Here is a 15,172-nt window from a genome sequence, read left to right on the forward strand (position 1 = left end):
TAAAATCATTTAAAAAACTGATTGCCAACAATTAGTTCATAGAATCCTTTCTATGCACCTTATGAACTATTACATATAACAAAATGACTAATAAAACAAGCTCCCTTAACCCCATAAGACACAGAATGAATTCAAATGGTGAAAAACAATGGACTGTGTAAACAGCATTTGAAGTGATATGTTCTTAAAAGTTTGATAAATACAAGCATGTGGAGATCTACTTCCTTGGTTCCATTTATAACCAAACGTTTTATACAAACCTCTCCTTTTTTCATGCGTAAAAAACATTTTTACCAACATGTAGTGCAACTAACTGGCTTTATCTTAACACAGTGTGAAAAGGTAAACTTTTTTTTATATGCAAAAATCACAATTAAATAAAAACAAAAAATGAACATATTTAAGAAGAACTTTTTCTTTGTGGTTCTTTAGCTCGATTGTCCACTTCATCCATTCCCATACCTGATTGTGCTCCTTGGCTCTCCAGTTGGGGAAGTGTAAAGGCTATTTTGGGCTGTTCTTGTTCCAGGTCAAAAGGGATGGGGTCTGGAGCCCAGGTGTCAGGCTCTGCTACAGGTACAGGCAGGTAGCCTCCGTCACGAGGTAGACACATACACCATCCAGCACCCGAGAGGTCCAGTTCGCTGTACTCAAAACCGACACGTTTCAGGATCTTAAAGTCCACCATGTCTTCAGACTCACTCATCTCCACCAAAAGATTCCAGAAGACACAGCTCAGGAGAATACCAAGAAGCTAAAAGAAACATTAAAGTTGTGAAGCGTCAAGAGATGGTTTTGGAGATGGATCATAAAGAACTCTTTACACCTAGTGTTATTGTATGCTGAAAGTGCAAAAGAGTCACCTAAATGAATAAACAAAATTCTCTACCGTTCAAAAGTTCGGGGTCAATATATATATTTTTTTAATTAATACTTATTTAGCAAGGATATATTAAAAGTAATGTTAAAAAAGATTTATATTTTAAACAAATGCAGTTTTTTTTACGCTCTTTCCATCAAATAAAAATAAAAGTTGTGATTTCCACAAAATATTAAGCAGCGCAACTGTTATAAACATTGATATAAATAAGACATGTTATTGAGCACCAACTGCATATTACAATGACATTTGAAGGATCATGTGACACTGAAGACTGGAGTAATGGCTGAATGAAAATTCAGCTTTGCCTTCACAGGAATAAGTTACATTTTGAAATATATTAAAGTAGAAACAGTTGTAAAACTATTTCTGTCTATTACGGTTTTATTATTTTTTGATCCAATAAATGCAGCCTTGGTAACTAAGCATAAGAAACTTTCTTCAAAAACATTTTCAAACACTGAACCTAATAATAGTGTACATAAAAAAGTGTAAGAAAATCTGTACAGCACTTCTACCAAAAATAAAAAAGTTAATTTTGTATAAATCAAAGCACAAAAGTCACAGTGTGCACGTACAGTATATGTGAGCACCATATTATTATTATTTTTTTGGATTGGCAAGTTAATATCTTTTATTTTAATTTATTTTTCTTAAATTGGCTCCTAAAGTGGTTTTTTTTTCTTTCTCTGTGTCCTGATTGATCATGTGATCTCTTCAATTATCATATGATTCCTTAAATTAAGATGGCTTCTAGTTCTAACACTGTTAGCTTGGCATTGAAAATGTGACCGAAACGTTTGCTTTGTTTTATTCAGTAAAATGCATATAATGTTCTCATCTCGCTTGTGATGCTTTAATGTTTGAATGTGCGGACTCTTTTCAAGCTCTTTTTCTTAAATTTGAAATCTTTATATCGCTGTCCTGGGCACATCAGGACAGATGAGCTATTACACTATTGCAATGTGGTCAAATGCATTTTCAGAGACCTCCACATATGGATTGAGAGTGCATATTCAATCTAATTCTAAACTGAACTATTTTCAAAGTAGAGTTACAGATCCAATCTAGACTTTTCACTTGTCATTTATAAAGACAAATCTTTTTTCTTTTCGTACAGCACATGATAAAATATACAGTAATACTGTGCATAGACAGAAGCAGATCATTAATCCAAACATACTGTGATTTACTAGACAGCTGCTTTGTCACACACTCCATCATATCTGTGCAAGTGGACTGTTCCTCTGCTCTAATTAGAGGATTAATGCATTAATGAAGGAATGTGACAGCACGGCCATGTGGCTGCATTTAATGTGACCTCTTCCATCATCTCAGCAAGAAACCAGATGAGACAGAAAAAGAGAGACAGATGAGCAGGCTAGTTATTTTAGAAAAAAAGTTTTAAAATTTGTGCTTTAGCAAGATTGGGCAGCAGCTTCTCCAAGAGTCATTCACCCCTCAGTGGGCATTTGCATCTGGTCAGTGCAGATACCCATTTTCTATAATTTATTGTTTGCCAGAAGATTCTCTAATGAGGGAAGAGTCAAACTGAAAAGGTAGTAGGCAATCAAAATGGAAATGTGGAATGCCAGGGGAAATCAAAACTGCAGAGGGAAAAGTACATGATGAAGAGATGCATACATTTCAGGATAGGATGATATAAGTAATAAACAGTAAGCACAAGAAGGGAAAGATGATCACAAAACCTGTGGTAGTCCAGCCGCACAGCAAATTCCAATAGTAGCTCCAATGTTGTCCCCCATCCACAGGTTCACAGCATGGATACAGCCACGCACATGAATTATTCCATCTAAAGTTTCACGCTTTAATATAGAAGAGAGAAAGAAATCAAATTAAGTACAGGTGGTATGAAAAGCTCTGATTTGATGACGGAAACAAGGTTAAAATATCACAAATAGAGTCCATCATAATGGCATAATAGAGGTGGTGCTTGTAAAGGCTTTGATGTGATTTGCTGGGTTTTCATCTATGGAACAAACAACTGAATGAAGCCACCATTACAGATGATTGCACTTGAAATGGCTATCGTAAGGTTTTGGTTTTCCTGCCACAGCTTCTCCTTTAAATATAATCTCATGTGTCAAGGTCTGGTAAATGATTCTTTCCAAATGCATCACTGGATATGAGAGTGAGTATTATGTAAAATAATGCAAGTCATTTAACATCAGTCAGTGATGGCTGGTTGCAAGACATTGTAAGAATGTGGACTTAAAATGAAACCCCAGAGTGCTCCATTTCACCTGCTGCTTGAGAGTTTTGTAGCCACAGAGTGTGTTCACAACTTCTCCGACCTGATAGAAATAAACACGTAAGACAACTCATTAGTAAAATTGCAGTTTTTGAAAACTATTTCAAGTGACATTTGGTCAATGTGATGCTGTTGGTGCAGAAGAGTGTTGGCTAACTGTAAATGTTGTGTTCTGATGACCTTTGACCCTTAAAATTAATTTCATATTACAGGATTCCATACGGAATTCCAACACGCATTTATAACCATGTTGATGTAACCTTTAAAGCAGAGGGTCATTGCAGTGATGGAATCTGTAATAGGACTGATGAGCAGGGAGCCCATCTAATCTGATTAAAAAACAGCTCACAAAAGCCCGGTCCAATTCCCCTTATACAATCAATTCGTACCAATGTGATACTTCACCTCATCTTTCTTAAAAAAAATAAAAAATAAAAGACAGGTCGGCATCAGCTATAAGATGCCATGTTATGAGATGACATGGTGTGAAATAGATGGAGAATGCTTTTGGTAATAGGAGTAAAAGGTGAAGAAAATGACTTTTTGGTACCCAAATGTATGGTAAATTAGAAAGTTCCACAGATTTTCACTTAATTTATGGCCTCATTATGCCATGCATATTTTGGATTACTGGATTATGCTTTCAGCAACCAATAAGAGTACCGTATACCCTTTTAACACATTTTACTTGTATGAAGATCTGAAGCCTTGCTCATGTTGGTGTTCTTTGATTCTTTGCCTGTAAAGGCCTGTGCTCTCTCACTGCATAGTGAGCTGTCATACCAAAAGAAAAGCAGTGTATTAGTGCCCAGTCAACATTTATTAACTCAGCGAGAAAGAGAGAGAAAGGGAGAGGGCCACTCATAAACAGTAGAGGAGACTCTATGCAGCACAGGGCAGGCAAATTAAATTCTCTCCATTATGATGCACTCTCCACTGACTCATGGAGAACAGCATTTACTAGAAAGCACTCTAAATTCACCAGAAAAAAAAAGATCAGAAATCAGTTCCCTGTACTCACAGACCTGTGGGTCAGACTGCTTCCATTGCAAAAATAAACACATTCTCTTCAACAAGAAAAGATTACTGGTGAATCCATGAAAAACACCCTGTGACGCAGGCTTTTCTCATCAAATTGCTATGTGCAGAGATGACATATGCGCTGATTAATGTATCATGACTGGGAGAAGTGCACGGAATGACTAACACTTTGACGGATGCAGCAGGTGTAGGGAACACCGCAGGCCAAAGCACTCGTGCCATTGCAGAAGTGATACTGGTTTACCTCCCAATCCTTGTATTCATCGCCTCCACAACAAGAAAACTGAAAAGACAAACCAAGATTGAGATCAAAGAGCAGCCTAAAAGAGGAATTTGAATTATAATCTGAGTGGTACTTTCTTCTTCACATAATTAATAAGTCATTATTCCAGTCTTCAGTGTCACATGATCCTTCAGAAATTATTCTAATGATTTGATGCTCAAGAAACATTTCTTATTGATAACAGTTTGTGCTGTGTAATTTTCTGAAAACTGTGATGTACATTTTTCATCATTCTTTGATGAAAAGATATAACGGACAGTAATTGTGACATTATTGTCTTTACTGTCGCTTTGGATAAATTTAATGTGTCCATATTGAATAAAAGAATTATTATTTTTCTGACATGTCATATTAAAGATATGGATATTAAAGTGTGTAAACCTTTGAGCATTTATCTGTCCATATTATGACATCTGCTATGTCACAATATGGAGCATTGTCATTTTTGTGAATTTTTAGGTGCATGAATGGGACTGTAATTGACAAACTCTGTATTTACACTTGAAAGATGGACATTATTTATGGCTGAACTTGACGTAGACCATATTAAGCAGTGTATAATTCACTTAGTTTGCTTTAATACAATAGTTAAACAACCTTTTCTTGCACGTAGTCCAATATGTTTTTGAAGTCCAGGTCATCATAGTAGTGCTTGATTCCTTCTCGTATACTTTTCTGAAACAATTTGATTGTCTAAAAACAAAGAAAAATTAAACTCATTGACAACAAAGCATACAACATAGCATTGCTTCTGCTCTCAATGTTTATTCACATCTTACCGTCTTTTCAAAGATCAGGGCAATGATGAGGGCAAGAGCCTGAAGAGCCAGCAGAACACACAGCACGCACAGGAACTGCACAAAAGTTCATTTTAAGTCACAGCACCAAAAATTCATCTGTAACATGGTAGAAGAGGATCCTTCCTGAATAAACACGTGCCCAGAAAAGCAACACTCACCATATGCAGCAGAGTCTTGTTGTCCCTGAGGGATCCTACCATACCCATCACAGACACAGTGAACATGACGAGACCCAGCAGTATGAGGACCACAGCAGGAGCCAAAAACACCCCCTCCAGGGTGCGATTCTTCTGCCTCTCCACTTCTGCATACACTCCGACACAGAGCACACACAGACCGAGCAACTGAGGGGACAGGGGCAGAGGTAGGTCTGGTAAAACATCTCCACAAGTCACATCAGACTACATAATTTCATAACATCACGTTTACATAACTAAATCAGACATACAGCAAAGATATGAAGTTGAAATCAATGTTTTAATGCACAACCAAGTCATGCAGTTTAGTAATCTGATGGAAAACCAAACAATGAATCATTTGTGTTCCTCACATTAAGCCCTATAAGACGACGGACGTAATTCTTACGAGTGCTGAGCTAAAACGCACAAGCAATGTAAATGAAATGACGCAAATCATAAAGAAGATTGATGTAGCCGTCTTAATATCAATTTGTATCCTAACAAAAGTCTTTATTAGCATTCTAATTGAAACCACTTCATTCCCAATTTTCTTCCCGGATTCTTCTTCCTGGAAAGTTAATTTAATAAATCTTGTAGGATGATTAACTTTGTCATCTGTCAATTTCAGATTCATGACATCTTCGATTATTTTCTGTTCACTGATAGATGGTAGAGTTTTAGTGATGCCCGATAAAGTATGTGTAAAGGCTACGAGCCAAGCTTAAAAGGATAAGGCACCCAAAAATAAAACAAATTATGTCACAAAAGAATATATTTGGAAGAATGTTGGTGACCAAACAGTTTCGGCTTTTCTCATCAAATTGCTATGTGCAGAGATGACATATGCGCTGATTAATGTATCATGACTGGGAGAAGTGCACGGAATGACTAACACTTTGACGGATGCAGCAGGTGTAGGGAACACCGCAGGCCAAAGCACTCGTGCCATTGCAGAAGTGATACTGGTTTACCTCCCAATCCTTGTATTCATCGCCTCCACAACAAGAAAACTGAAAAGACAAACCAAGATTGAGATCAAAGAGCAGCCTAAAAGAGGAATTTGAATTATAATCTGAGTGGTACTTTCTTCTTCACATAATTAATAAGTCATTATTCCAGTCTTCAGTGTCACATGATCCTTCAGAAATTATTCTAATGATTTGATGCTCAAGAAACATTTCTTATTGATAACAGTTTGTGCTGTGTAATTTTCTGAAAACTGTGATGTACATTTTTCATCATTCTTTGATGAAAAGATATAACGGACAGTAATTGTGACATTATTGTCTTTACTGTCGCTTTGGATAAATTTAATGTGTCCATATTGAATAAAAGAATTATTATTTTTCTGACATGTCATATTAAAGATATGGATATTAAAGTGTGTAAACCTTTGAGCATTTATCTGTCCATATTATGACATCTGCTATGTCACAATATGGAGCATTGTCATTTTTGTGAATTTTTAGGTGCATGAATGGGACTGTAATTGACAAACTCTGTATTTACACTTGAAAGATGGACATTATTTATGGCTGAACTTGACGTAGACCATATTAAGCAGTGTATAATTCACTTAGTTTGCTTTAATACAATAGTTAAACAACCTTTTCTTGCACGTAGTCCAATATGTTTTTGAAGTCCAGGTCATCATAGTAGTGCTTGATTCCTTCTCGTATACTTTTCTGAAACAATTTGATTGTCTAAAAACAAAGAAAAATTAAACTCATTGACAACAAAGCATACAACATAGCATTGCTTCTGCTCTCAATGTTTATTCACATCTTACCGTCTTTTCAAAGATCAGGGCAATGATGAGGGCAAGAGCCTGAAGAGCCAGCAGAACACACAGCACGCACAGGAACTGCACAAAAGTTCATTTTAAGTCACAGCACCAAAAATTCATCTGTAACATGGTAGAAGAGGATCCTTCCTGAATAAACACGTGCCCAGAAAAGCAACACTCACCATATGCAGCAGAGTCTTGTTGTCCCTGAGGGATCCTACCATACCCATCACAGACACAGTGAACATGACGAGACCCAGCAGTATGAGGACCACAGCAGGAGCCAAAAACACCCCCTCCAGGGTGCGATTCTTCTGCCTCTCCACTTCTGCATACACTCCGACACAGAGCACACACAGACCGAGCAACTGAGGGGACAGGGGCAGAGGTAGGTCTGGTAAAACATCTCCACAAGTCACATCAGACTACATAATTTCATAACATCACGTTTACATAACTAAATCAGACATACAGCAAAGATATGAAGTTGAAATCAATGTTTTAATGCACAACCAAGTCATGCAGTTTAGTAATCTGATGGAAAACCAAACAATGAATCATTTGTGTTCCTCACATTAAGCCCTATAAGACGACGGACGTAATTCTTACGAGTGCTGAGCTAAAACGCACAAGCAATGTAAATGAAATGACGCAAATCATAAAGAAGATTGATGTAGCCGTCTTAATATCAATTTGTATCCTAACAAAAGTCTTTATTAGCATTCTAATTGAAACCACTTCATTCCCAATTTTCTTCCCGGATTCTTCTTCCTGGAAAGTTAATTTAATAAATCTTGTAGGATGATTAACTTTGTCATCTGTCAATTTCAGATTCATGACATCTTCGATTATTTTCTGTTCACTGATAGATGGTAGAGTTTTAGTGATGCCCGATAAAGTAAGTGTAAAGGCTACGAGCCAAGCTTAAAAGGATAAGGCACCCAAAAATAAAACAAATTATGTCACAAAAGAATATATTTGGAAGAATGTTGGTGACCAAACAGTTTCGGTTTGCATTGGCTTCAATCGTATGGGCAGAAAATACAGTGGACATCAATGGAAACTGAAACTGGTCACCAACATTATTCAAAATATCTTCTTCTGCATTCCACAGAAGAAGGTCATACAGGTTTGGAATGACATGAAGGTGCGTAAGAGATGAAAGAATTTTTATTTTTGAGTAGACTGTGCCTTTAAGAGTTGAGAGGGGGAGAGAAAAGACAGAAAGAGATTTGAAGAGTATCCTGAAAGGCTTTTCTGCTTGTATCAACATGTTCCAAAAACCCTAATAGTCAAGATACTCCCATAAGGCACTGACTTATTGCATTTCCTGTGAAAAAACAGAACACTAGTGACTCGTGAGTCAAGGAGCATACTGTGTTCCTGGTTGAAATAAATTCTAATTGTTAGTGGTTAAGCAACAGATCATACAGTAAATACAGTAAAAAAACTACAATTGGTTTAATTACAAATAGTTTAATTAGGTAAAAGTTCATTCAGGCACTACAATATTGCAATATCGATATCTGAATGTTATGTGCACATGTAACGTTGCACAATTTTTATTTTTGAATAAAAGTACAACAACCTTTAGTAATGTTACGTTAAAATGTGCATGAATTCTGTTATACATTTTTGCCATAACCTACCACTCTCCCTTTGCATTAAGATATGCTTATATGATTATTTTAATCTTAAAATAGAAGAATAAATTAACTATACAGTGTGGGACAGTTAATATCCAATATTTTCTGACATAGTCAAACAAAATAAATAAATAATAATAATAAATCATTATCGTTTGCATCCCTAATGGACACTTCTATATATATAATCTATGAATCTACATTGTATACAGATAGAGAGGATGAAGAAGAGATAAAATACACAGATCGTGTCCAAGTCTTCATTCATATAATTTCAATATTATTACAGTTGCCAATAACTTACAGGAACCAAATAAGTGGCGAATTTACAGAAATAATAACAACGTCCTGCGCCTTTAAGTCTGTCAGCGACGCTGGTCAATTGCCTTTACTGAGCCACAAAGCTTATCTGTGAAATTTTAAAGCGAGACTGCCAAGTATCTCAAAATTACCTGGTAAAAAAGGTTAAAGTTACCATGATATTTATACTGCCTAATGCCTATACGTTCATCACAAACACATGAGCTTACTCATTCAGGGCGAGTGTGTGTTCATGTGAGGGAGAAACAGCTTTCATTTTAAACGTATACTTACCGAGAACAGCATTGAATAGACATTTAAAGATAATTTAACGAAATAATAGAAGTGAATGGTTTTTCTCCATTCTTCGTAAGACGGCATGATGACAGCATTAAATGGTTTCAGTTAGCCTGAGATTTCCATGCATTCAGATGTTAGCCGATGCCGCTAAGACTCAATGAGCTTTTGTTCTTATAGAGACGGCAGTCTCTTTTAAAGACCCTAAGACCCGTCTAATTGCATAACGAGAACTTCCATCAAGTGTTCAGCTTAGCTGTAGACTCCTCTGAATGGTTTTAAAATGGAAAGCACATCAGAAGCTGCAAGGTGTAACTCTAATAACAACTTCCGCCCCGCAGAACAACATGCTGCACAAACCTTTTAAAGGGCCAGCACAGATGACAGACAGCCATAGATAGATAGATAGATAGATAGATAGATAGATAGATACATTAGATAGATACATTAGATAGATAGTATTGATAGATAGCACATTGGATATTCACTAAAACATCCAACAAAGAGAAATGCAAATATGCTTGAGTGCAATTCTGTTTACATATACTTTCCATCTGAAGATTTTAACATAAGCTAAATGAGACTCCCATCAGATACGCAACGTCTTGTCATATCCTTTGACTTTATAAGCTCATGCCAGCCAGTTGATGATCTGTTTTATAAAAAAAAATAATAATAATAGAAAAAGATGTGTTTGTCTAGCTTAAAGAACTAAAACCTCTTAAACATGCCCAGGAAAGAAAATATATCTCTAAGATGAGTCACAATAGCTTTAATCTTCAGAATTTGTTGTTCACTTCTTTTGGCAATATAGGCTATCAGTGGTTCACAGAAAATCCTATTTTCTTCTATTAACATACATGTATGTTACTTCGTGATCACAAACATTGATTATTTTTCAAGTAGCTTGTGGTTGACATTTTTCAAAAGTATTTTCTTCACAGTCCTGCTTAAACTTACAGCTTTTCATTTCAGGGCAAACTCTCAGATGATCTATTTAAAATACATTTAGAGTAATAGTCTCTGCCATATCATTGACATATTTATTAACTCATGCCTGAATGAATTCTACAACTACACTCTTATTGTACTCTTACACTCTTGTGCCTGTCTCACAGCACAGCCATCAACACCCCCCAGCTCTCTGTACCCACATCCATCTGTCAGTGGATCACCAGCTTCCTGACAGACAGGCAGCAGTTAGTGAGGATGGGAAAACTGACATCCAACCCCTGCACCATCACCACCGGTGCTCCTCAGGGCTGTGTTCTCTCCCCACTGCTGTTCTCCCTCTACACAAATGACTGCACCTCTAAAGACCCCTCTGTCAAACTCCTGAAGTTTGCAGATGACACTACAGTCATCGGCCTCATCCAGGACAGCGACAAGTCTGCTTACAGACAGGAGGTCGAGCAGCTGGCAGTCTGGTGCAGTCACAACAACCTGGAGCTGAACACGGTCAAAACTGTAGAGATGATAGTACACTTCAGGAGAAACCCCCCTGCTCTCCCCCCACTCACCATCATGAACAGCACTGTGACTGCAGTGGAGTCATTCAGATTCTTGGGAACCACCATCTCACAGGACCTGAAGTGAGACACTCACATTGACTCCATCGTGAAAAAGGCTCAGCAGAGGTTGTACTTCCTTCGTCAACTGAAAAAGTTCAACCTGCCACAGGCGGATATGACACAGTTTTAATCAGCTGTTATTGAGTCGGTTCTGTGCTCCTCTATAACTGTCTGGTTTGGGTCAGCCAGCAAATCAGATATAAGAAGACTGCAGCGGACTGTTAGGACAGCAGAAAGGATCATTGGTGTCCACCTGCCCAATCTTCAGGACTTGTACAACTCCAGAGTGAAGAAACGGGCAGGTAACATCATCAAAGACCCCTCTCACCCCGGACACAACCTGTTTGCACTTCTCCCCTCAGGCAGACGCTACAGATCTCTGTGCACTAGAACATCGAGGCATAAAAACATTTTCCCCCCATGCCATCTCCAGCCTAAACAGCTAACACAGGAATTATTACCTGTGTTCTGTAATTCATGCCTGTAATTCATTCTCCATCTCTAATTATTGCCTTTCTCGCAAGTACTATTTAAATACATATGCATAGTTTTTTTTATACAGCTGTATATATAGAGTAAATAATGTACAAATCTGTACATAAATCTTCTGTTCCAGATTCATACACATTATTATTTATTGTTAAGTCTTATTTAAATGTTTCTGTTCTCATGTCAGATATATATGTATATATGCATGTATGTACCAAAAGCTTCTTAAAAACCACAACAAATTCCTTGTGTGTTTGCGCACACTTGGCGAATAAAGCTGATTCTGATTCTGATTCTTATTAAGTGTGTAATATTCAGCGTTTAAGGACTTTTATACTAAACACCTTTGTGAAAGGTGAATAGGTGCTATACGGCACAGGTTTGCAACCGTGAAGGATACAATCTATATTTTAATGGATAAATTAATGGCACATAGTGATACATATTATGATGCATATACGATATATATATATATATATATATATATATATATTGTCAGGGGTCTCCTCTGACAGTCTTGTCTACCCCGTCGTTGTTTAATGTTGAACTGTTTGTGTTGTGTTTGAGTACATGGCTCCGTCTTTGTTTCTGTTTGCCATGTGCTCCTCTTGTCCTGCCTCCTTGTTTCCCATTGCCAGACCCCTTTTTTAGTCCTTGTTGGGTCCTCGTTTGTCTGAGAGTTGTCACCTGTTCCTCATGTCTCAGATCCCTTTATATTGTGTTCCCTTTCCCTCTTGTGTTGCCAGTTCATCATACTAACTATTTTTTGAGCCACTGTGCAGCCCCTGTTGCTTTAGTCTGTAGAGTAAGCTTCTTGTAGTTCTACATGTTTATTCTAGTTTTGGTCAGTCTTTTGTTCCTGACTGTCCAATTGCCATTGTTTGGTTTTATTCTATTTTAGTTTTCTCTTTATTTTGCCATTGTAGTTGACTTTATGCTTTTTCCCTAGTTCTTTAGTTTATTCCTAGTTATAGTTTTCGCCTTTTGCTTTTTACTTCTGTAATTTTCTATTGGTGGTTTTGCATTTGTCTTTGCTTTCTGTTTTGTCTTGTGTCTTGTCTGCAGCGTCTCTGTTCTGTTCCTGACCTGGAGGCTGAGCATCTATGGCCGATCTCTGTTCTTGCCTAGCAGCAAGACCTGTTTGAGTGACCACGAGTGTTCAGGCCCTTGTGCTAAGGGTTCCTGTCAGAACTTCGCTGCTACCTACTGGTCTCACTCTGCCCTGCCATTACTGCTGACCTGCCTGCTGTCATCTTGGCCTGGACTCAGCGGCCACTCTCTCAGCCTGCCTGTCATTGAGCTTTATCGGCCTATTGTTTAGACTGTGTTCACTCTCCTCTTGTCTTTTCAGCCGTCCTGTGAATAAACTTGTTAACACTTGTTCTGCATTGAGTCCTCTCTCCTAGAATCCCATATATATTTAACTTTACACCTTAGTCAGGTTAGACGCTGTATTGAATTTAACATTTTTGTCTAAAAGGTTTTTTTTTCCTGAGATTTTTTTGCCAACTGAAAAATCGGTATGTTAATGCATACTTCTATCCCTCACAGCCTCATTTTGATCACTGTCTAAAATTAATTAAGGCATTACCCTGACCAAGATCTATTGACAAAATAATATTTATTGGTTGCATAGTCTGAGAAAATAATAAAAAAATAAAACACTCAAAAACTTTGAAAAATAGCAATTTCTCTCTCCCTTATGGAACTAAAAATCTATTAGCGGTTATTTTACATCCAATTACTGTGCAACAACACGACCAGTCCACATTCTATTAGATTCGGTTCACTGTTGCAACACTGGATGGACAATAATAAACAAACCACTTATTTGTTTTTATTTGAAGTATTGAATTCACTTGCACACATGTCCAGATGTATCGAGAGACACTGAGCTTATAAGGGTCGGGATGTTTTTCAGATGAATGAAGAACTGATGTGGGCAGATTGTGGCCCCAATCTTTTCTCTCAAGGTACATTAAATGTGACCCATGAGAATGACAGTTGGTGTGTGAAATTACATTTCTGATTTCTTTCTTGTCGACAGCCAGTGGTCATGCTAAATCTTGATTTGTTGAGCAGAGCTCCTTGCCAGAGGATATTATGTAGTTATTATTAAAAGGTAGAGTACACACAAGACTTAAAAAAGACCAGAGCGTTAAAAGGATTGCCAAGCTATACATTTTCTGCATTGCATACAATCTTTTGAGTGATCCAGTTGCCTCAAGATAATCTTGACTGATTTCATAAAATAAAATATCTTATACAACCAAAAATAAAATAAATAAATAATAATAATAAAATAAAAAATTAAAAAAATTATAATGCAAAAAAACTATTAAGGAAAAGAAAATATGCCCATATGTGTAGGTGAAATTAGATGTCTGCAACCCAGATGTTTTCATGATACATGGTTAATTAACACTGATGAGTTGCCACAGCTCATCACAATTACATGCTTCCCACAGAGGTTCTTGGAGGAATCTGCAATTAAGGTAATGCATGTGGATGTGCTTTCTCCACAATAACATAATTTGCATGCCTGTGGAGTCCTTTTGTTGAGTTATGGATGTTTTTTTATTTTACTCAAAAAGGAAAAAAACCTCTCATAGTGAAAATGATCACAAATATATATATATATATATATATATATAACTGCTATTTTATAAAAATCCACCAAAAATATTAAATAAAATAAATGCCCATAGCAATGTAGTGTTGGTTGAAAGAGTGATTCACTAAAATGATAAAAATTGCTTTGTAAGGGGCAGTCCCCTGGGCTTACTCTGAATCATCTAGCATCAAAACATCCTTTGTCACAGTACATGGACACATAAATAATGTGTGCATTCTGTATTGTGAATGATGACAGTAAAATTATGGCCAAAAGAATGAGAAAACCCTCAACAAAGCAATGTCCATAATTTGCTTCGTCTGATGTTGAAGAATTTGAAAGGCCTCCACAAAGCCTTTCCCCAAAACCCCAGGAAACTTTTCAAATTGACACAACATCAGTGCCTGACCTTACTGTTTCTCTTTGTTGAACATATAAAACATGCCAAAAAAAATAAAAAAATAAAAAACATGAATCCCTTCCTTTGCAGCCATAACAGCTTACACTCTTCGGGGAAGGCTTGCAACTAAATGTAGGAACATGAATGGGATTTGTGCCCATTCAGCGCATCAGTGAGGTACGGCACTTACTTTGGGTAAATGTTGGCTTGCAGTCAGTATTCCCAACTGATTCTGAGGCTGCCCAAATACAACTTATCAGAAAAATTATAAAATTTGTAATAGCACTATCTATCATCATGCATTGTCTGAACCGACTGGTATATTGAGCTTAAATTGAACGCGAATTGAGATGAAACCACCAGGTGGGGACCGTGAGCTTTTTCTGAATTACTTTGTGTCGAATTGAAATGAGTTGGAATAGAATAGATAAATAAGTGATTCAATGTGGAAAGGAACTGGCAAAACGCATCATACCAAATAATTTACATCGTTATCCAAACATTTGAAGACCTATATTAGCCTTTTTCTGTCCAACCCGAAAGAACCACACAGCATCTTCCAACTTAAATAAAAGGTGAGCTCTGAATTTCAAATTAAAAAGAAAGAAATGGAT

At 36.9% G+C, this 15,172-nt stretch overlaps 1 protein-coding gene across 1 annotated transcript; it reads right to left on the reverse strand.

The window, feature by feature from the left end:
* On the reverse strand, positions 1 to 9,826 carry LOC107587313 (tetraspanin-15-like). The gene is made up of 8 exons (XM_016275030.1): positions 9,482 to 9,826; positions 7,424 to 7,609; positions 7,245 to 7,319; positions 7,063 to 7,158; positions 6,349 to 6,465; positions 3,145 to 3,195; positions 2,590 to 2,706; positions 1 to 754 (listed from the first exon to the last, which is right to left on the reverse strand). Exons 1-8 carry the CDS (start codon positions 9,566 to 9,568, stop codon positions 401 to 403), a joined length of 1,083 nt encoding a protein of 360 aa, XP_016130516.1. The 5' UTR covers positions 9,569 to 9,826; the 3' UTR covers positions 1 to 400.
* Positions 9,827 to 15,172: the final 5,346 nt, after the last annotated feature.

The sequence above is a fragment of the Sinocyclocheilus grahami genome, unplaced genomic scaffold (genome assembly GCF_001515645.1).
Source record: "Sinocyclocheilus grahami isolate Dianchi unplaced genomic scaffold, SAMN03320097.WGS_v1.1 scaffold92.1, whole genome shotgun sequence".
Taxonomy (NCBI): domain Eukaryota; kingdom Metazoa; phylum Chordata; class Actinopteri; order Cypriniformes; family Cyprinidae; genus Sinocyclocheilus; species Sinocyclocheilus grahami.